Source organism: Pseudopodoces humilis, chromosome 16, assembly GCF_049639895.1.
Source record: "Pseudopodoces humilis isolate 2021_Gansu_Grassland_sample_001 chromosome 16, ASM4963989v1, whole genome shotgun sequence".
NCBI classification, from domain to species: Eukaryota; Metazoa; Chordata; class Aves; order Passeriformes; family Paridae; genus Pseudopodoces; species Pseudopodoces humilis.
This window is the reverse complement of record NC_142215.1, coordinates 15,284,539-15,307,843: the sequence shown is the minus strand read 5'-3', so window position 1 is coordinate 15,307,843 and position 23,305 is coordinate 15,284,539. Positions and strand designations below refer to the sequence as shown.

The window sequence follows — 23,305 nt, the reverse complement described above, 5'->3', positions numbered from 1 at the left end:
ATCTGGTCATTCAGCTCAAATTTTCTCTGACTTGTTCCACTTCATTCTGTATGTTCTATGTACCACATGTTTTCAGTACCTTCTAGTCAGAGATGCCCTCAAATGTTATCTTTGCCAGGCAGTCAACCTTCACCAGGTACCTACATAGGGAGCAGTACTAGTACACAAATAACCTTTTCATCATGGTTTGCATTTATCTTTTTTCCAGTCAAAATAAAGTAAATACAAATAGCCAACAGTTAATTTTTCCTTTGAAATAATGGAAGATGAATCAGGTAAGAAACTTGTCCTATTCAAGATGTGAATGAATACTTCTCTTTACATTCATTCCAAAGACAGAATGAATGTGACAGAATGAATTATTTTTTCTGTTTAATGAGCCCATGTTCAAAGTAGGGCCCTTGACAAGGAAAAGGAATATCAAAATAGTATTTTTGAGATAGGGTATATTATGTCCTCTAGATAGATGCTATATTAAGCAGGCTTGCACATCAGTCTTTGAACTGTAGATGAAATGTTTTCCTTTGGTGTCAGAATTAGCTGAAGCATCAGAAGTTGTATCTGCTTCAAAAGAGTTCAGTGACAAACCTAAGGCTGGAATTGTGCTGCCTCATTCACACCTGCAAATTTCTGTTAGTTATTTTTCAGAGTTATCTGTATGCAAAGGGGATCAACAATTGTTGCTAAACTTTGGAAGATTTCTCCTTTGAGGGCACTCATTCTGAGACTGGGAAGCTAGAAAAAGAGAAAAAGGAAACACAGAAAAACCTGGTTATTAAGCTCATGTTTCCAGCATGTAAAGCAGAGCAAATTTATGAAACAAATTCTTGTTTTGAAACAGATTTGCACATCTTCCTGTAAATGTAAAAAATTAATTCTAGATTAACAAAATTGCTTCATTTATTGCAAAAGCAGGGGCTTTTGCTTGTAAATGGATTGAAGGAACTGCACTGAAAAAAGGAAAATGTCTGGTACCCTGTTTTTTGTTAAGAACCTAAATATTGCCATCCTACTCAAAAGAAAATTCCAACCCCTTCCTTCACTGTGCAATTGCAGAGCCTCTTCTCATCTGAGTGTGAATATCACTGTTGTTATTCACTGTTGAAAACCCAGGTGCTGTCATGGTTTGAGCTCATACAGACATCTGGAAGTGGATGGTATTTGTACTTACTATCACCTCCTAGCTGTGTCTGTGCTGTTGAAGTTTTCTTATTAATAAATTCAAGGGATTCAAAATGGGGAAGAAGGGAGGGAATACTGCTGTAATCTTCCTGTGTGTTGTTGGCAGAAACCAAGAAGACCTAAGCAGGAAGTACCTCCCAAATGCAAGTGTCTTCTGAGGTTTTGAACTTGGTTTGATATTCAGGGTGCTTCAACATCAGCTCTCCAGGCACAACTCCTGCAGCCATGCAAGACCCTCACCTTGTACAGAATTTAGTTTAGACCATTTAACAAGACATTGCCCCAAAATTATTTCTATTTGATCTAGTGTCTGTTACAGGAGTGCTATTTCTTTCAAACTGTTCAGTGTATGCAGCAATTATAGGGTGCAAATAGAAATAGTTCATTTTTATTGATAATAAAAATAATAATCATATTTATTGATTATTAGCTGTAGTTTCTAAAGGCTAATACCTCTTTTTATCTGGCTTATTTTCAGTTCACATAAAGTACTGAAGCCAAGCACAACCAAATTGCTGTGGTGATTCAGATATGGAACCCAAAGCATTCACATTCTGTGTTTCCTTTCCTTTAGTCAATTCAATGTACCTTTTTTCCTTGAAGAATGACAGAATGTTCCACTACTGTGCAATTTTCTGTGTTTGAACTGAAGCCCATTGCTGACAAACGCTGTAAGGAAATCAAAGGAGAGGTTCCTACACCTACAGCGGAAGCTGTGGTTTGTGCCAGTTTTCATTTGGGGATTGTTAAGCAGGAAAAGAAAGGTGTCAGAAACAGAATGGAGTCAAACTGAGCTCTGAACTGAGACTTCATTCTGATCACCTGCTTCTGTCAAATCACCAGGTTGAACTTTATCCCTGTCATTGGTCTCTTGTTCTCTGTGAATCCCAAAACAGGCCCTAAACTCAGAATGGCTGTTAGAGTCTGTTGGACTGAAAATCTGGAGCTGTGTGTGGGGAAGGAAAGCAAGGTTACCATAGGGAGCTGTTAGAAGGAAATCCAAGGGCATGAGAACAGATCTTGCTCAGTTTACAGCCGAGAGAGCAGCAGCCAGCCAGGTGGAACAGGAGGGTAGGTGACTTTTCCCTTCCAGCTTTTTGAAAGAGGTTGTTCTTTCATTCCTGACTGCAGTACAAATTGGATTTTCCATAAGAGAGGGAGTCTCTTTGGCCTGATGAAAAGGTGTCTGCTGTGTTTGGACTGGAGGTACCAGTGGTCCTGTAGGTCAGGCTGAGATTTTTATTTTAATTTGTTTTTGTTTTTATTAGTAATTTGCTCTTAGAATCGAGATAATTTATTTCATCCGAATGCTCTGGTTGAGCAAGATTCTGCAATGCAAATATACATGCTCTTATATAAGTGGATTTCATTATTTAAAGTTAGCTTTACATGAACAGAGGAATTAATTTCAGTTTCTTAAATTTTTTTTGCTTCCATGTTCTATCAACAAAATTATTTTGTCCACAATTTTCATGGTCGTGTAGCCAGCATGCATAAAAGATCCCTGAAAAAAAATTGAATGATCAGTGGATCAAAGGATGTGGCAGGTTGCTATGGATACTTGTTAATGATGATTTTTCATTCTCATTAATCTTTAGGAAAATTCATACTGAATCCTCAGCAAGTGGCACTGAAATAATATAAAACATGCCAAATGAATTATTGGCAGTGATGACTGAAAATTGAGCATTGAAAAGGCTTTCCAGAGAGGCTGTGAACTCTTTCTCCTTGGAGGTACCCAAAGGCTGTCTGGACACAGTCCAGGGCTTTGGATGGCCCTGATGGAGCAGGGGTTGAATAAGGGGTTCACTAGAGCTCCACTATGACCTGAGCCACTGATCCTGTGGCAATGAACAGTGGAATGTGTAATAGCAGAGAAGGGTTTGAAATGTGTGGATATGATCAGAGATAGTGAATCAAGCAATGTGGGGATGTGGTATTGAAGAGGAGAAAAGCTCAGTTGAATTTTGGACTTTGTGCAGTCAGGCATGGCAACAGCTGATCAAAGGGATAGAGGTCCCCTCTGATACAGCTGTATCTGGAATATGCTTTTCACTTCTAGAAACCTCATTGAGTAGGAGATGAGGAATAATTAGAGGATTTGAAGGAAAAAATTAGGACTGATAGGCTGGAAATACTAATGTGAGAAAATAGCTGGAAATCTTTCTGGTATATTGTCTGATGATTCCCCTGAGTTGCTTTTGGCTGAGAGATTACTCTGAGGTGACAGAAAGGACTGCAAATGCTGAAAAACTGTCACAGTCAGCAGTGGAGAAGAATTCAGTAGTGAATAGGGGAAGAAATTGAAAAATGGGAAATCTGGTTTGAACATCAAGAAAAATTTCCTGATTAAATTTCCTGGGTAGCGGGAGGATGGATCCAAGGAAGGAGAGATATTCCACTGCTTGACCAGTGAATGTCCTGCACCAACCTACTGGTGATCCTTTCCACCCTCCTGTGCTGCTTGGCTGGGATGAAAGATTTTAAAGTGAAGTTCCAGGGATAGGCTGGATGCTGTCAGACCTCTGAGAGGTTGCTGTGTTTGTCCCACACACTCTGGAGCAGTGTCCAGACACTTCTGCTCTGTTACTGTTCTTCACATACACAGAAAATCAACCACAGTCAGTTCTGGAGGTTCCCTGCACAGCTGGCAGGAAGAAGACAGGTGCTTGTCTCCATTTAAAAGTGTGTCTGTGTCACCTTGCCCACCTTTATTTGGGTGTATTATATTCTTAAGTGGCATTCAGCAGTGAATGATCATCTTTACTTTTGTCTGCTTCCCACAACCCTACTATTTTTCAGTCTTCCTCCATCTAGTTGGTTTTTGTTTTCCAGGCAGGGGCAAAGCTTTGAAATGTGGTGCTGACAACAATGACATTAAATTGGGAAAACAAAAAGGGGATAGCTGAAAGCAAAAATTCATTAAATCGTTTATGCAGTCATAGAAGGGCTTGGAAGTGGTCAGCTAGAGAGCTGGGGACTTTAACAGGTTTATTCATGCAGTCCAGATAAAAGAATGACCTGTTTGGTAGAAAATTGGCTTTCTAGGTTGGCTTCTAAAGGTATTGGGCATTTCCATCTCCTGGAAGATTGATGGGCTGATATAAAGCATAGAGATACTAGTTGGATAAGTTGGGTTTTTTTTAAATGCTGCTATTATTTTACTTACAAAAGTACATTTCCCTTTCCATTTCTTTTTACCGTCTTCCATGATTGAAATATGAGTTTAGAAGAGTGGGGATATAAGAGACAGTAAAGAAGAAACAGCTGCTGGGGTGTGTTGATCCACCAGAGTTTCATTCATGGTTGGTTCAAGCTGGTTCATAAAGTCTTCATCCTGTGTCTTCTAGAGTGGACAATGCAGAAGATCCAGTGTATGAGAGCTTGGAAGAATTCCATGTTTTTGTCTTAGCCCATATCTTGAGAAGACCAATTGTTGTAGTAGCAGACACGATGTTACGAGACTCAGGGGGAGAAGGTAAGAGCTTTTATTAGAGATCCTTGCACCTCTCTAAATCGAATCAGCTGGAAACTGACACCAGCAAAAGACCCAGCTGTAACATATCAGTGTTTATGGCAGAACTGATGTCTTTTCCTGAAAGAGAAAAAAAAAAGGGAAAACACAGAACAATGCTCAGTCCATTTCTATTAGATAAAAAAGTACAAGATAATTATATAAGCCTTGCTGAAAACCTCTTTATCCTAGATATTCGTAATTAATGATTCCACTGATAACCACCAAATTACAGAATACATTTCTGACTGGTCTAAATGAATAAAGCTCTAATTTTGCCATGTTATTTAGATGCCCCTTAAAACTCTGAAGAAATCAATCTAATCTGACTTTGAAAAATTGAATTTTAAATGTATGTATCTTGGATTTTTGTTTTTAATGACTCCTTTGCAGCTTCTCACTCAAAAGTTTCTACAATGTTTTATTCAGTTTGCACATACGAGCACACAAATGTTAGATCTGTATGTGGAGCTAGCTGGACACTCTCTGAGCAGAACTCAGAGCATTAAATTCATGTCACTTCTTACCATGAACAAACAGAATTCTAATTCATGATAGGGTATTAATTAAAGGGGGATGTTTGTCTGATTAAAGGAGGATGTTAAGCAGGTGATGATGGAGTTTACAGAAATTTACTTCCCCAGGAAAATACGGCATAATTTCAGTTTCCATTGCAAATGACGAACTACAAGTAATGGTTGTAGATTATTCTGTAGGTTATTGAAAAACATACCTGAAAGACAGTGCAGTCATTGGTCACAGCCAGAATGAGGGGTTCATGAGGGGAACTGATCTTGCAAATATTTCAGCAATAAAGTCTCATATTTTTATAGCAAAAGGAAAAATAATTGGTTGTCAGCAAAAACATGGATAGAATTTTCCTGCATTAACTTGCTGTTTCCCAAAATTATGTATATAAACAAGTGTAGAATCTTCCAAAGGAAAATTTTACCCTTCGAGGTGGAGCATCCCGTTCAAATTCTACTTGTGGGATTTGAGTCTTTCTTTAACTTTATCATATATACATGTGTATATGCATTCAGATATAAACAATGTGTGTGATGAGATGGGTGGACTATAAACGTGTTTGTAATGTTTCTTATAGAAATCTGTTAATGGAAGGCACAAGCAGAGCATGTTACCAAAAGACCTGACAGTGTATTTACTGGTGATTGTTAGAAAATAATTCTGCCTAGAAGAATTACAGGAAGGTACAACTCTGCTTACATGCATGAGAGTCAAGATTTTGTTATAAGACCATAATATCTTTACTAAGAAACAATTAGAGCAAGGAAAATTATGTAAGAGCAGAAGGTTTTCCTCATGGTTCTTCATACATTTCCTGATATTTTTATAATGCAATTCTACTTGTTGTTGAGACTCTTTTCTGCATTGATTACCCCACTTTAAGCTGCTGTCCTGGAGCTCTGAAGACATTGCAGCACAATTATTTATACAACTCTTGTCTGTTCTTTCATATAGTTGCAAAAATCTCCTTTTTCTCTCCAGCGTTTGCACCAATACCGTTTGGAGGAATTTATTTGCCACTTGAAGTTCTGCCAAACAGATGCCATTGCTCACCTCTTGTGCTGGCCTATGATCAGGCCCATTTCTCTGCTCTTGTCTCCATGGAACAAAAAGACCAACAGAGAGAACAAGGTATGCTTTAAACACAGCAGCACTGGCATATATATTGAATACAGTGTACAAAGTATTTTACCTGTAGGTGTATTTATCTATCAGAAAGGAAGCAATACTGAGTAAATTTTATTGCTGCATGTTCAGGAATCTGAGTGGTCTAATCACAAGACAATGGCGCAGTCCATTTCTTCCTTTCTGACAACTGGAAAAATAGCAGCAGAGTGACAGGAACTTCATTTATTTCAGGCACATCTATCTGCCTTCAGTACCCTAGGTCTTAAAAGAGCAATAATGTTACAATAATATTAAATATCCTTCTCGAGGTTAGCAACTGCCTTTCTGTAGGATCTTCCTACACCTGTATTCCCACAGGAAAGGTGGGAATTTCCCACAGGAAAGTTCTCTCACTAGGAGAGAAACCCCTACCACATATCCAGCACAGCGTAAGAAACATTAAATGCTGACTTTCATGTGTAAGTTCATCCAGGTTAATTACAAGGGTCGGTGAATCAAAGTGGTGTTTGTTTTGTGTGACCTGATTGTACCTCTCTTACTTCAGGGCCTTGAATTCACAGGCTTCAGTTGTGTAGAGCAGCAGAGAGCATTTGGCATTTATTCTGTGATGAAGGGAATGCTGCAACTGCCAAGCTGGTTGCTGTTGGAGACTGCAGCAGTCCAGCAGCGACCACAGCAGTGCCTGGGATTTGCATCTTGTCAGCAGAGCAGCTTTGGCACATGGCAAGGGAGAGCCACAGTGTCAGCAGCAATGGCACAGGGGCCTCAGCACATGGGCAGATTTTGGGCTATCATAATGCAGCTTAGAGCAGCACTTTCTTAGAAGCAGCATCCTGGAGAGCCAGGCCATTCATAACTTGTAGTATTGATGCTCTAACCAGGTGTCAGAAGCAGCATCTGAAGGTGAGCTATTGCAGGGACATACACATGTGTTTTAGCAGCTGCTGAGCTCTCTAGCGGAGGAGACAGTATGTATTTGAGAAATATCTGTGGTCAAATAAACACTGATGTGAATGCCTCAGGTTCTGCTTTGGTATAGAGTCTTGTATCATTTGAAACACTACTATAAATAGACATAAAGAGAAAATATGCTAATATCCCCTTGTCTGGAGAGGATTTAGAACACATTTTGACACTTTTTACACACAGCACACAGCCCCTGGCATTCTGATGGGTGCCAGGGGCCCTCTTGTTTTGAAGTCCACTCTGATTAAAAATGGGTAAATACTTTTATGTTAATGCAGGGTCTACTGTCTTTGTTTATGGAAAACACAGACTAGGTCTCAACTGTCCCTGAGATTGCTTCCTTGGCATTGGTGTTTTCCACACTGCCGTGCTCAGTCTGAGTACCGCTGTGAGAGGTGTGGGAGTGCTCTTGAACAGCACCATGTCAGTCTCTGTGTCATTATTTTATTGTAGTGGCATGTTCAGAAAGAGTTTAAGTGTTGTTCTTTTTAGATGAATAGTGGGATTTGAGGAGTGAGGATGAGAGCTGGGAAGTTCTGTGACTTCCTTCACAGCACAGGAGGCAGCACATCCAGCTAGGAAATGGCAACAGAGTCCTCACTGTGTGACTCAAACTGCCATGGACCAACCAGCGGCTGTTGCTTGTCACTTACACCATCTGCTGGAATTAGGGCTGGTAGACTGCTTGGAGTAGTGCAGTTCCAGCTGGAGACCCACAGCCAAGTGGGACCAACACCAAGCAGAGCTGCAGACCCTGCTGGGTGTCAGGGAAGTGCTGCAGTCTGTGGGGTTTGCTTTAGAAATGAATGGGATGGACCCTGCTTGCAGTTGTGACATAAAAATACTTTTTTGTCAGAAACTTGTGGAAATCTTACATTAAGTCCCAGCTATAAAATAAAGTTCCCAGCTATAAAATAAAGATCCCTGAGAGAGGAAATCTCTTGCACTGAAGACAGAATTTTCCAAGTCCCTTACTTCAGCAGACTTGTATTCCATGAAAACAGCAATGCTTCACATCGGTCTCAGACGATATCTTAGAATGGGGATACAGTCAGCACTCAACTCATTGAACACATTTCTGACACTCAGAATGTGTACAGGAGTTAAGACAACAGTGACATGCTATAGACAATCGGCTCTAAGCTTTATTTTGTACTTAACTTTGTATTTTAATAAAATGGAGTATTGCTAAGCATTTTTAATAGGTATTTTCAGTACCCGTAGAAATAGCAAGCTTTAAAAAGAATTCTTTTAAAATTTGTTTATAAAAAAGTATTTCTTTAACTATGTGGAAACCAGCTAGTTTCAAGCAGCCCATATAGAAGAAAGTCACATTTACTTTTTGAAGTTTCTATCCCAACATCATTGCATGCATTAGGGTAAGGCCTCATATTACACTGGGGAGTGTTAGAAGTGTATTGGTGTGTCGCATCTGCTGTACATTTGTGATGTTCCAATGCCTCAGGACGCTGCTTTGCGTCTGAGACGCATTCATCTGAGTTCACATTCTGAACTGCAGATGTGAGCTCCCTGCCCGTGCGGCCGGAGTTTCCCGGGGAGCTCCATCCGTGCCGGGCAGTGTTGTGTCCGTTTGCGGGGCGGAGCGCGGCGCTTCCCGGCGCGGCCGGCAGGGGGCAGCCCCCGCGGGATTTGGGCCGCTTTGGGCCTTTCTGGGCGGCCCCGGGAGCGGCTGCCGGGGCCAGGGAACAGTGTGGGACCGAAGCGCTGCACCTCCGCTCTGACAGCTCGTGTCTGCTGGACCGCAGAAACGGTTACAAACAGCATGGAACCCCTAGTGCTGTCAGGTTTCAATAAATGAGCGCTACGGTGTTTGGATGGCTTCTCTAGATTTCTTTGCTCTTGGATTGTCTGGAATGAATACCCACAGCAAGTCCTGAAGGGTTCTAGTGCAGAAAGGTAAACGCCTTGATCAGCTTTCAGAGGAGCAGCAGTGACCTGCACCATGCTGAGGATCCTACCCAGGCCCTCAACAGCTTTTACTTGCTTTCCTAATCAAATGGAAGCGAATCAGCGGCTTTAATTAAAACTGTCATCGCTTCATTTCTTAGTCTCTTGCTGGTGATGAATGATAGACGCTCAGTGATATCTGACTGTGGTCCCTGCATGATGAGTATAAAGCAGTCATTAAGAGGCAGAGTCATTAGGGCAGAGCCTGAGCAAAGAGGGGAAAGAGCAGAAGAGCAAAACTGCTGGGCAGCAGTGCTGAGTTGTAAGAACAATAATGGCCTTTGCACTGCACTCACTCAGAGGCCTCAAACTGACCTCTTAGCCCATATATATGTTGATCTCTGCTCTGCAATTATGTTAATTCAGTTTGAATCCAAATCATTGTAACTGACGTTTGCTTGGTTTCTTAATGTTGATATCAATATATTTTTATTTCTTTGACAGTATAAAGGTACTAAACTAAAAAGACAAAATAATTTACAAACATGTGAATCTCCGATTCTGAGAGATAGGCAGGAATATTGCAACATTTTATTGCTTTCTGCTCTTCTAATGACTTTGTCTCCAGGAAATGTTGATTGCACAGTGCAGCACAGGCCGTGTGGCTCTCTCCAGAGGTCTCCCCTCCTCCACAGGTGACTATCGTTCACTCCAGGAGCAATCAGTGTGTTAACCTCTCCCTCTTCTCTTTCATTGCACAAACATGAAAACAGACAAATGGAGCCCAGTATAAATCATTTCTGCTGCTCTGGATGAGGCACATTCTGCAGCATAAATTCTGTCCTTCTTGAAGCAGGGGTTCTGCTTTTCACAGCTGAGTCTTTTCTTCTTTTTGTCATTTTTGTTCCCCCCACCCCAATCCTTGTTTCTTCTCTGCTTCAGCGGTGATCCCACTGACTGACTCTGAACACAAGTTACTGCCTTTGCACTTTGCGGTCGATCCTGGGAAAGACTGGGAGTGGGGAAAAGATGACAATGATAACACCAGACTGGCCAAGTAAGACCTTTCTGTAACTTTGGTGTTAAGCAGTAAAATGTCTTGAGCTGTAGCTGGGAGAACTGCTAACAGCAAGGACTTAGTTCATGAGCTCTGCTTACATGGCAGAAGACATGGGGGGGGTCTTTAGCTGACAATCACAATCAAGCTGCTGTTACATCTCTCCCTGTTATGAACTATTGCTTTTTCTTTCAGGCTTTTTGACTGATTGTTCCCTTTTTTTTTTTTTATCTTTAGTTTGATTCTGTCTCTTGAGGCAAAGCTTAATCTTCTGCACAGCTACATGAATGTAACCTGGATCCGCATCCCATCTGAGACACGGGTAAGGTAAACTTCCTGCTTGGTCCCACAGCGTGGGAGATACAAGGACCAGTAGGATAAGCTGCCTGCAAACACCTTAGTGTCCTGGCATCAGGGACAGTCACTCATGGTTCACTGGTGCCAGTCAGGCTTACAGTTTTTTCTGATTATTTTTTTTAATAACACTGTTGCTTGTATATTTTTTGCTGAAATGTGCCTTCTAGCCTATTATTTTTCTCTTATATAATTCAGTTGTTTGTGTAATTTAAAGAAACCTTTTCTCATCATTGTTTTCTCAGAACTTTGTCTTGCTCTCCTGATGCCACTGTTAGGTCACCAATTTCTTTCTGAGGGTGCATTGGCACCTGTGGACAGCTCCCAGTTTAGAGTGGCTGATGAAAGGCCACAGACTGGCACCGAACTGGAGCCTGCCTCTTCCAGAGAGCTGTTTTAGAACCATGTCCAGCTGGCACTGAGTCAGCTACAAATTTCTCTGCAAATTGCATTGAATAGATGTGGAGGGGTTGGGCCGGAGGCAAAAGGTTGCTAGGAGAGGATGGAGGTGATTTAGACAGCCTCCACAGATGGGGTGAGAAACAGAGCACAAAAGGAGAAGGTATTTTAACAATCTGCAAGAGGGGAAAACTCCATTTTCCTATAATTTCTACAGCAGTAGCTACCACATCAGAAAAAGGAGAGTCAAAATGGTCCTGCAGTTGTAAGTGGTGAGCCCTTGTGGAATGTGGGTTACCTCTCCCTGCTCACATTTGCTGCATGAGCACAGTCAGGTCACTGTGGCACTTTCCCCTCTGCTCAGTGGGAATAACGCCTCTGCTCCCAGCTGGGTGTTGGGGTGCTCAGCGCTTCCTGGGAGAGAGGACACGTAAGTACCCAAGGACAGAGACAGGCAGTATTTCTATATCAGAGGTATATAAATTTACAGAGCTTACCCCTCCCCATGTCCTTGCAGTCAGTTGAGTGTTTCAGATTTCTCTCTAGCAGATTTTAGCTTCAAGGTACCTGAAAGCAAGGCTGTTCTGGAGGAGTACATGAACAGAGTCCTGTTTTAAAGTACCCTAGGATCCATGTTATTGTATTTTCATGGAATGTGTTTCATCATGTTACCTAAAATATAAAGTGGACCTCAGACTTGTGACCAGTTTTATCTGCATTGCCTTTCCAATAAACATGACTACACATAATTTAATTCCTCAGCCTACTTGCTTGAGTTTAATGTCTAATATTTCAAATGAGATGTTTAGCTCTGGTGCATGGTACCTTTGCCTTTCATGCACTAGAGACCTAAATAAATAAAAAGGTCAATTTAAATAAAGCTGGGTTTTGAACATAATCAATTTTGAAATGCTGCTGCTGCACACAGGTTTGTGTGCTGTATCCCCCTCAGAGCTTTCAGCAGCAGCTCATTCCCCTTCCATTGCATCCTCCCCAGCTCCTTTCCCATGGGCTGAGGGAGAGTCTGCACCCTGTCCTGGCTCACTGGGGCAGGAGGGGACTCGCTTCCCCCATGACTCAGGCACTGACTTCCCCAGAGCCTCTGAGTGATGGCCTCTGTTCTACAAATGTGCCTGAAATGAGCCAGAAGCTACTGTAGGAACAAGCAAAATACGTAGTAAGCACAGCCAGAAAAAGCCAGAAAAGCTTTATTTAGTGATGAAATCAGTCAAAAATGTCAGTGCATAAATTAAAAAGTATATTTAAAATCAGTGTCAAAATCCACACTGAATTTGGGGTGGGTATTTTTGCATCAGTTCCTGTATGAAACAGATTTGGCTGTATCTAATTATAATTCCTTTTCCATAGCAGGCCCCTTTGGCTCAACCAGAATCCCCTACAGCTTCCGCTGGAGAAGACGTGCAGTCTCTGGCTGACTCAATGGACTCAGACCGAGATTCCATCTGTAGTAATTCCAATGGCAATAACGGCAAAAACAGTAAAGAAAAAGAAAAGGACAAACAAAGGAAAGATAAAGACAAAACCAGGACGGATTCAGTTGCCAATAAAATAGGAAGCCTCAGTAAAACCCTGGGAATTAAACTGAAAAAGAACATGGGTGGTCTTGGAGGTCTGGTGCACGGGAAGATGAGCAGAGCCAATTCAGGGAATGGGAAGAACGGTGACACAGTAGAGAAGGTCAAAGAGAAGAAGTCCAAGTCTCGCAAAGGGAGCAAAGAGGAATCTGGACAGTCTGCAAGCACATCTCCCTCTGAAAAGACCACTCCATCGCCGACTGACAGAGCCAGCAGCTCCCCCACTGAAAAGGTGAACACTAAACCTTTCTCTGACAAGCAGGCTGACCCATGGAAGTACAGCACAGACGTGAAACTCAGCCTAAATATTTTGAGAGCTGCCATGCAGGGTGAACGAAAGTTTATTTTTGCTGGCCTTCTCTTGACCAGTCACAGGCATCAGTTCCACGAGGAGATGATCGGCTATTACCTGACCAGTGCCCAGGAGCGCTTCAATGCAGAACAGGAGCAGAAAAGGAAGGAAGCTGAGAAAAAGGCTGCGCTGAATGGCTCCTCTAGTAGGAAACTGGAGCCAGAAGCATTTTCAAAAGAAAAATTAGAACCATCTCCTCAGGATAGGGCATCACCCGTCTTGCCTCAAAGCCATACAACTCAACTGGTTTTAAAATTTAAAGACCGCACTAGTCCCACTCCCGGCTCCTTTTCTTCACCCAGCAACGGTGCCAAGAGAAGCGGCCCCATCCCTGTGTCTGCCCACTATAGCCATACTCCCCCTGTTCAAAGGCAAAGTGTCATCCATTTGCATGACGTCAACTCCAAGCCATCGAGCTTCCAGGACGATACCTACAAGCCAGTGGTTGGCACCCTGAAAACCTGCGCCACCTACCCCCAGCAGAACAGATCCCTGTCCTCGCAGAGCTACAGCCCCGCGCGCCTGCCCGGGATGCGCACGGTGAACACGGTGGAGTCGCTGAGCTACGCCAGGCCGGCCGAACACAAGTCCCAGACCTACACGAACGGCTTCAACACCGGGGACATCAGAGACTGCTTAGAGTACGCTGATGAGGATGCTCCTCAGACCTGGCTGAACAATGACAAAAACCAAGGCAGAAGCACAGTTTGCCCAATATATTCCATCCAGCAGAACCGCTGTAAGAAGGAGAACTGTTCCTTTTATGGTCGTCCTGAGACTGAAAATTACTGTTCCTACTGCTACAAAGAGGAGTTAAAGCGCAGGGAGAGGGACAGCAAGGGACACAGGCATTGAGGATTCTTCCATGACTACTTAGTTTTACCGTTTTCTTACTTACAAAGTAAACAGTGTTGGATTGCAGTAAAATGAATCCTGAAAAAAAGAATAAAGGATTGATGAGTAAATAGTGTCTAGCTCTTCGCTTTTCCAGGGCATTGAGGAAATAATAGGAATAAGTTATCATAAAAAAATATATTATTTTCCATTTTTGTCAGTGTCTTTTTTACATATACTGGTAAGCTGAAGGGTTGTTTACTCCTTTGTCAGTGCTGTGTATATGTTTGGTCAAAAATTTACTAATGGTGCCTGAATTTACACTGACATCACTCAGGTAGTAGAATGATAGGTGAAAGTCATACTAGTGAAGATGTGGTATTGTAGTAGGGTAGTATCTGCCTTGCAGACATTTGAAATGATATAGCTATTATTGAGAATATTTTTTCCTCAGTAAAACCTAAATTTTTCATAGTCTTTTTTTTCAGGAGGGTAGTGATTTTTGCATACTGTATATTTTTAACATGGCAGCATATTGCATTGCTACTAACATTTGTATATTTCAGTCTGGAATTGAATGATTCTGGAAAAATGTGAGTGAAAGGTCTGAATTCATGAGGGCTGTAGCTCATCCTAATTTTAAGTTTTTACCAATTATTTCTAAATTTTCATTTAAAAAAAAAAGTAAATTTGAGCCACTTTTATTTGCACTGAGTTTTTATATAGGTTTTATAAGAAAATTCAATTACTTCATGTCCCCAAGCCCCCCGCCAGTATAGTTTTGCACACCTGAATTTCAGAAGAATTTTTGTTGATGTTAAAATACAAAGAAATATTAAAATAAAATTAAGATTAAAAAAATTATTAGATATGGAAAATTTGATGACCAGCTAGGAAATGTAGGATCATTTTAGACTCAAACTGCTTGCCAAAACCAATGTAATCCATCAATTTATTCCCTTAGCTACTGTAGAAACCTAATCATTATTTACTTATTCCTTCTGAACATTATTGAGTGATAATTATTGCAAATGTAACTACTTGAGCCTTTCTTGAAGACTGTTGGCTCCACCTCTTTTCAAGTCTTCTCCTAGAGTGAGTCATCTCCTCCCCAGGAGGTTCCCAGATGGCTGTAAAATGCCTCCAGCAGGAATGGCAGCTCCTAGCACAGATTTGCACAAGTCTGAGATCCAAATATTTACGTAAGTGTTTGCAATACTTTTGAAAATAAAACTTTGCTCACAGAAACATTTCTGCAAAGCAGACACCGCAGATACTGTTGAAGTAGATGGATGACACGAGGAGGTTTTCTGGGATACAGCAGTGGGTTTGCACCCCGCCACCATCAGCTGGCAGAGTGCAGTAACAGGAGCTCTTTGGTGTTGTTACCCTTGAAAACATTTTAAGCTCATTTTAAGAGCTAATTTTGCATAACAGGTGAAGTACTACCTTCAGGGCTGCTGACTCTGCCACCTCAAGGTGCAGACCGGGAGTTCTGCCTTCCTCATTAGGGAATAACATTTTTCTGGCCCACACAGGAAAGATTCTTTGCCAAAGAGTCTTGGTTTCTGATTATTTTCCTGCTGCAGCCCAATTTTAATTCTTGATACGGGCGGCACCGTTGCATACAGTTAATCCTGACTGACCCTGAAACCAAGCCTGAAGTCCCCTGTGAAACAAGATGCACAAACTTCTGCTGCTGTGTCCTGGCTTTCAGAAAAAGCACGTGAGCTTTTTCCGGAATTGGTAGAACTGAGCACATACTTAAAATTGACCATATTTTTAGATTTTCTGCTAGATGAGAGGTTTCAAAACAAGTCCCTTGGTCACTTCTTTATAAAATTAGGGTCTTTGCCATGTTAGCTGTTCCATGAATCCAGACCTGTACTTCGTATTCCTTGCTGTATACTGAGCATACACTGAACCTTACTGAACTTGCATTCCTTCATGGAAGGGAAATGTTGGTATTTGTTAAAGCTCGGTGTGACTTCTGTCCTTAAGGTAAGCACCTTCCAAATCCCGTGTTTCCTGTTGCATACACTGGTAAGCAGTGTCCTGTTTGGCTTTGCTGTTGTGATTATTATATTTAAGTTCTAATTGTCAAAGAAAACTGGGATTGCAAATAATACTAAAATGAGCCAGACCATATTAAAAGAAATGAAATATTATACTTGATTGTATTTGCTGCTGAGACTGAGAAAACTGGCAGGATAAAACTTCAAGAAAAAACAGAAATATTTAAGAATTCTTAGGGCATTAGAGTAGCAGTAGTGTGTGATTCTCTAAGAGTCATTTCTGTGTAAAGCTGTGCTTAAGAAATACTGCATTAGCATCAAAACACACAAGTCCTTGCATTTGAGTTACATCCTTTCCAAATGAGGAAGAAAGCAGTACATATGTAAAAATAAGTAATTACTGTGAGATTTTGCTGTTTCCCATTTTCATAGGATTTGTTTCTCTAGTATGTTTTAAGATCTTCTCATTAAAGAAAGAGATTTACAATTGGTCAGCATTTAGGTAAATGACTCTGTTCTGAATTATTGAATACATTGTACTTGTGCATTAGATTATTTTGAAAAATTAATTGGCCTTGTCTGTATAGGATCCCAAACCTGTGAGTATTCATTATCATCCTCAGGACACTCAGATATTGCCATAAGTATTTACCTATACAGGATTTCTCACTTTAAAATACCTGTTGTATGAAATACTGACAGAACCCTTTTTAGTTGTGCCTATTTCCTTAGAATCTTTTTGTTGGCATATCTTTGAATAATTGTCTAATTACTGTTTTCATTTAGAATTCTCTTCAGACATTCTTTCTATTTCTGGGCTATTTGTGGCAGCTGTGCCATAGCTGTCATTAATCAGACCAAACATGCAGAAAGTGTGTCCCCTCCTGAAGTGTTGTTCCATTAGAAGAAGACTGTAGCTATAGAAGAAAATTTTCTACCTATTTTTTTAGAGAGAATTCCCAACTGCTCATGGGTTGCATTCACCAGTACTGGAAGACATCGTGCCATTCCTTAGCTGGAGGTAATTACCTTCATATGTATTTTTCTGTTGTATTGTGTGCTAGCCTCTGAGTGCTCTTTTGGGTTATTTTTCCTGACAGTTGGAATTGGTGTTTGCAGCCCACTGGCCAGCCAGCTCCGTGCCTAATACGTTCTCTCTACACCTCCAGAGCTGTAGTGTTCCCACATAGTCCCAGATGTGGAGAAATCAGCTTTGCTTTGGAGGGATCCTACTCATTGCTTCTGTTAGCAATGCACACAGATGTTTTTGCATTTGTGTGTGCTTTTTTCCCCCTCTCCTGTTGATATTGATTCAACATCTGTCACTGTAGTCCAGATTTCAGAAGTACGGAGTAAATTCTGGGTAGGCTACACCTTCCCAGAATGGATCCAAAATCACCAGGAGATATTTAGGTTGGCGGAAGCTGCAATTCTTTTAAAGTGTGAATGTGCAATTTTTCTAATTTAAAAAAGGCTTAAACCTATTATGCAAATTTTTTTTACCTTGTTCTAAACTCTGCTGCAAAGGTCAGTTTGTAACAGAGGATACCTGTGATACATAATGGGTTTCAGTCATGCTTTATATTAAAGTTTCATTTTAAATTATTTATACAGAGTTAATAAACCACTAATTGTTAGAGTTTACAAATATATTTTCAGAGGTGGGTATCAGTTGTAGCATATAGCTAACAAGAAGCTCATTCAGAAGAAGGTTTTGTAGATAATCAAAAGTAACTTCAGATTTTGGATTTTAAACCAATTGGTGAACCTTTTGTTCTATAAGTGCAATGGCAGTATTGTCCCAGCTTTCTTTAGCAATTAGTTGCTTCTTCCTAAATCAAAGGTAACATGAGGAGCATCAGTAAAAGAAAGATGCTGTACTTGAAAAGTTTTGTGTTGCCTGTGTCCTAAGAAGTCTAAGCAGGCCAAGTGGAGCGTTCAGTGGTGTTTGTGGAGCTGAGAGCTGAGGTGTGAGCAGTGGAGCGTGGCCCAGAGAGCGCTGAGGACGCACAGGACCTGTGTCCACGCGGCTGCCTGCGCCGCTCCTCGCACACGGGCACGTGCAGGGCATCTGCTCGGGTGATGAACGTGTAGATATCAAAACATGCACAGCAGCACAGAGCTGACAAAATACTGCCCTCCACCTCCCCAGTTCTGAAACAGCTCCACTGGTGCTCACCTTCACCCATGTGAATGGTCTCCCTGACAGTGAGTAGACCACGTACCTTCAGAAACTTTCAGCAAATGTTAAAGAACAAGTGCTTCTGATCAAGGCCTAAGCCTTTAGCAGTGTCTGTTCCCCACAGGCTGCCTACTTACTCTTCCAAGGAGACAATGGATGAGAATTCTGCCTGAGGAGTAAAGAGAAGCCTTGGGCCTCTTTGGGCTTCATTTGCTGTCTTTTGCAGTGTGTGGACAGAATCCCATCAGTAGTGGGGGGGTCTTAAATCAGGTGCTCCATTGACATGTAAAATACTGCAAACTGAATTAAAGTAAAGAAGTAAAGTACAAGCTAGTAAGGCAGTAAGGTCTTCATAACACTGTGAGTGTTTTGCACAGGTGAGAACCCATATGTTCATAGAAACCACAATGATCTCAGATAAACATAAGTCCAGAGAAGCAAAATAACTGATGCTGATTGTAGATGGCTTTTCAGCTTAGTGTATCTTAAGTCTCTGTCAGTGTATTTGAAGAGTATTTGTTTTAGGGAATGGCAGCTTATGCGGAGGATCACCAAACTATAGCATAGAAATGAAATTATTTCAATAACAGACACTAATATCTATTTTAATTTGCACATAGATTTCCAGTGTATATGACTAAAATATTATATTGTTAAAAATGAGAGGAAGACAACACAAAGGTGTTTGTAAGTATGTTCTATTTGTAGACTTAAGGCTGTATTATGTTGGAATTTTACAAGCCAAGTTTAAATTGTAATATAGAAATTATTTTTATATTATTTTCAAAATACGCTACAGAGCAATATTTTGCGCCTTTATTATAAACAGGGTCATCATTTTAGTAGGTTACTTTCAGAAATGCTGGTAGAAATTAACCATGAAAAGAAAGCTTTGTAAATGTACTTGTTTCTAACTGCTCTGTCTGTCGTGCACATCTGTATCTAATGTGAGTTGAATATACAAATTTTTTTTAATTGAGAAGCTTTAAATTTTTCTTTATATATTTTGGTACAACACTGTTCCTCTCTATTTAGTTCTTCTCTTCCAGTCCTTATCAATGGCCACTTTTATAAGCAGCTTCTGAATAAACATGCATCTGGAAACTTTCCTTACCAAATGAAACATTTCTGCACAGATATTGATTGACTTGGGACTTTCATGATACACCCTGAACCCATTGGATTAGGATTAATTTGCTTTTTTTAAAAAAAAAAATCAGCTATTTATTGTTCCTTCAGAATGAAAATAGAGACTGAGTAATCCATGCAATCATTTAGCATCTGGAGGAAACAATCGCTCTAAATCATAGAAACTTCATCCCTAATTGGCAGATACATCCTCTTAATATGTATCAAATATTCATTAGCTTCTTGCAGATTGAAGTGTTCAGATTTTATTTCTTCATAGTTCTTTGTACTGTACATATCAATTACTGATGAACTGTGCAAAAAAACCCCAACATCACAAATCAATGCATACGTTAAATTAGAAGTCTATGTAGTTTTTAAAATTCCCTAACTTTTGTGGTTTAGTTTGTTAGGATTTGTTTGTTTAAGAATTACTAATAAGGTATTTACTGCAACCAAAATTATCAAATCTGGATGCTTAATGATCGTGCACCTGGGTGTCTCCTGATCAATAGACTGGTTTTAGGGTGTACTGAGCATCGCTTTGTGTGGGAAGAAAAACTCCCTCTTGGTTTCAGAAAATCAATTGAGTGTTACTCCAACACATAATCAGGTCTTTTCCGTATTAACACTCTACACTTCTTTTCAGTCAATGGAATTTACATTTTATCTTTAGTGATCTTCCATGTGTGAGCAAATAATTTGGCTTATTCATAAAGTGATTGTTTGAATATTGAGAGACTTGCCTTGTAACACCATATAATTGTTTAACTGTTGCACTCTTAATGGGACTCTTGTATTCCACTGTTGGGGTGGGGAAATAAGACCTTATTTTTTCCTTGGGTGTTGTAATCCTGTTATTTGTCTGGTTGGGTTATTTCTCTCAAGTGAATATGCTGTTCTGATTGTTGTTTTCTGATGGTTTATCTCCCATTACCTGAATGCCTGTACTGTACCAAGAGAATTGAAATGGCTGATGCACATTTGCACTGTGGAACAGGCCATGTGGGTAAAAGCCACCGTGTTCCAAACAGCCTTAAAATTATGACTCTCTGGGGACTGAGAGTCACTTAACTGGATGCAGCCTCTGTCCTACTTCCTCATTTAACCATGACTGTAAAACACTCGAGCCTGCTGTAGTCTGTATGTCTCTGGACATACTCATCTGAATACCCTGTAATCTTAACAGAAAATTTTCTTTAAAAAGTTGTGATTTGTTGATGAGCGTTAATATATCAGGAAACCTTAGTCAAAAGAGGAGATGGAGTAAAAACAGAGAAATTATCGTAGCTGGTGAAGTAACCAGGGCACCAAAATACTAAAAAGGGGGGAAATAGTTAAGGTGTATCAAAACCTATTTCCTGTCAAGACTGTATGTTTTGTAGATCTTCCTGTGTTCTAGGAAAACAGAGAAATGTTTTTGCCATTCATCTCTGTGTCAAATGGAGCCTCTTACTTCGTTGCAGAGGTTTGCTGTTGGGGAAGAGGGAGAAAAGGAAATTCTCTTCCCTTTTTAAAGCAAATTCTAGTGTCAGAGCCATTTGAGATTGCAAAAATATGATCCAATGTTGGAACTAAACAGTGCCTAACTTCCATGTACATTGTGTATTTAATTTATTCCATTTTTCCCCTTTCAAACACTATCTCTTTAGAATAAGGAGGGAGAAGTTTACAGACTAAACTTGTAACTTAATGATCCAATTCTTCCTTCTTTCACATATGGAATCTATATAAACATGCAAAGAGTTACACTGGAGTTGCACTTCCCCTGCTGAGAGGTAAAAGCCACCTTTATAGATAAATTCCATGTAATTGCTTTGCCACAGAGTAAAATTAGAATCCCTTGGGACAGAACCTTTGCCTGATGAAGCCTGACAGCATATCAGGAGCCTGAGAGCCATAGCTGCCATAGCCAAAACAGCAAGTCTTGATCATTCTTGCCTTTAACACAGATGCAGTTCATTCTGAACAGTGTCCTTGTAGTAAAGATGAAGTGGAACACTGCCTTGCTGCCATTTACTTCCAGGTCTGAGTAACAAAAAGCCTCTCCCCCATGCTTTTGGTTAAAATATGCAGGAGATGCAGCAGCAGACAGGCTCAGAGAATGCCCCACATCTCCTTCAAATGGGCTTTGCAGTCAGGTATGAATTGAAACACAGCCATGTGGGTGTGACGGAAGTGCTGTTGTCTCTCAACTTTGCAAACTTTTAATACTAACAAAAGTAATGGTTTTATTGTTTATTTGCTCAAGATTCTGAGTATTGTAAATACAGTCTTTGTATAATGCACAGTGTGTGGACGGTACAGAAATGCTTTTCCCTCAGAGCCGTCGGAGAGCTTTGCATGCACGCGGTGCCCAACTCTGCCCACTCTCCATAGCTGAGGAGAACAAACAGGATTTAGGCCTAGACTACACAATGGATGAAATTAGCCACATGGACCTGAACAGCTGCAAGTTCCCAGCCATGGTGTTCTAGGCCAGCTTTGTACAAAACTCCATCCCAATGATTGAGATTAGGTTTGTGCTCTGCCCTGGGGAGGAGCAATTACTTCTGTGTCTTTTCCAGGCCCACTGCTCTTAGTCTCTAACTCCTGTGTTTGTAATGTGCCAGGCTTAGCATGAATTAGCTAGGACACAGTTTTTAAAATCTCCATAGAGCTCTTGTTTTGTTTTTGGAATCCATCTCGAGTTTTACTTTGCATTCAATTTTAAGACATAAAATATTGTTTTGAACTTTTCATAATGCCTTGACGTTGTCTCTTGTGGGGCTGAAAGACTTTGTTCTCCTTGGGAGGCCTTGTTCTCCCTCATTGATTCTTGTGACTAACATTTTTTTATGGAAAAAGTGGAATGAGCCATTGAAAGTAGCACTGCTGTTTACATTTACTTCTGCCATTTGGTAACTTTGTGTTGTTAAAACCCAATGCCTCTCAGACATGGGCAAAGCTTGAAGGACAGTCTGGAGAATTAGATACAAAAGGTGTATGTAATTAATTCACATAACTCTACTGTTGCTATTGTCTAATATGTCCCCCCCAAATTGTTTGTACATCTTTTTTCCTATTGCTAACTTTGGTTTTTTATCTTCTACTTTCTTAGGCAAATTCTAAAGCTCTTTGTCCTTAAAGCCTGCAATAGATTTTCCAATAAAGAAAATTTGGTTTTGTCAGTTCAGGTTGCATATAGAGTGGCTTGTCTCCCCAACAAGAATTAAAGTAACAGATGTCACACCCTTGGCTTAGAGAAGTCTATTTAGTCATTAACTGTGAGTCTTTGTTAATTATAACCAAAGCTAATTATATAAAGTTTAAAATGTCAGGACTGGTAATGTGACTCTATCTAACAACCCAGCAAACTCAGCATTTTTAACCCATAGAAATGTACAATAAACATATCTGTACTTGAAGTCTAGTTCAAAGCAAGTAGTTGGCTCTCACTGGAGCTTAAGAAAATGTTAATAAGGAATCAAGTAAGTCTCATTGATTTTGGTTGGCTGAGAATTCAACTTCTTCATAGTCTTACCACTCTTCTAATTTTCAGAGTCTGAGTTTCTTGTTGCTTTCTATAAGTTTATACTCTTTTAACATATATTGATTTAGGTTTTCAATAAACTATGTAATGGAAACTACAGAAATATATTTAAAGCTGAAATTATTTTTCAGGTTTCTTGTTTGATCATTTTCATGCAAAAAGGAATGAATTTATCTTTTCCCATTTCCCCTTCTATTTATAATTTCAGAACACAATTGGTTGCAGTCACCTTTGTCTGCAAAAGAAAACAGTTGATAATTTTTAAGCTGACTGCCATATTGTTTAAATCCACTGTTCAAAAGAAACAGGAGCATTAAATAATGTTAAAGAATAAGGAATATTTCTTGTTGTGAAAAATGTGAGTTCTTGAGAACCTTTTCTACATGCAGTTTTCATTCAAATTAAATGTCATTTTTAATCTGATCCATACTTTGACAAAGATGATGTGTAAGAGCTGTTTTTAGCAGTTGGATTGTTACTTTGTAAAGTATTAAAGCACTAAACCAATTTTTGCAATAGGTAGTAAAACTTGCTTTTGTTTTGAAAAACTTCCAGTCATAACTGTCGCACTTTTTATAGCAGAATTGTATTTAATTTCTTTCTTTTATGAAAGATTACTCAAAGTAACTGA

At 40.2% G+C, this 23,305-nt stretch overlaps 1 protein-coding gene across 4 annotated transcripts in view; it reads left to right on the top strand.

The window, feature by feature from the left end:
* OTUD7A (OTU deubiquitinase 7A) overlaps positions 1–23,305 on the top strand; it is a 106,493-nt gene extending 83,188 nt beyond the window's left edge. For 3 of the 4 annotated variants that reach the window (XM_088063061.1, XM_014251334.2, XM_088063062.1), the window contains 5 exons: positions 4,533–4,660; positions 6,206–6,355; positions 10,169–10,283; positions 10,521–10,605; positions 12,405–23,305. In XM_088063061.1, coding sequence (XP_087919187.1) covers positions 4,533–4,660; positions 6,206–6,355; positions 10,169–10,283; positions 10,521–10,605; positions 12,405–13,838 — 1,912 coding nt within the window. In that variant the 3' untranslated portion in view covers positions 13,839–23,305. The remainder of the gene's footprint in view (positions 1–4,532; positions 4,661–6,205; positions 6,356–10,168; positions 10,284–10,520; positions 10,606–12,404) is intronic. The other variant, XM_005521445.3, reaches the window with a different exon arrangement.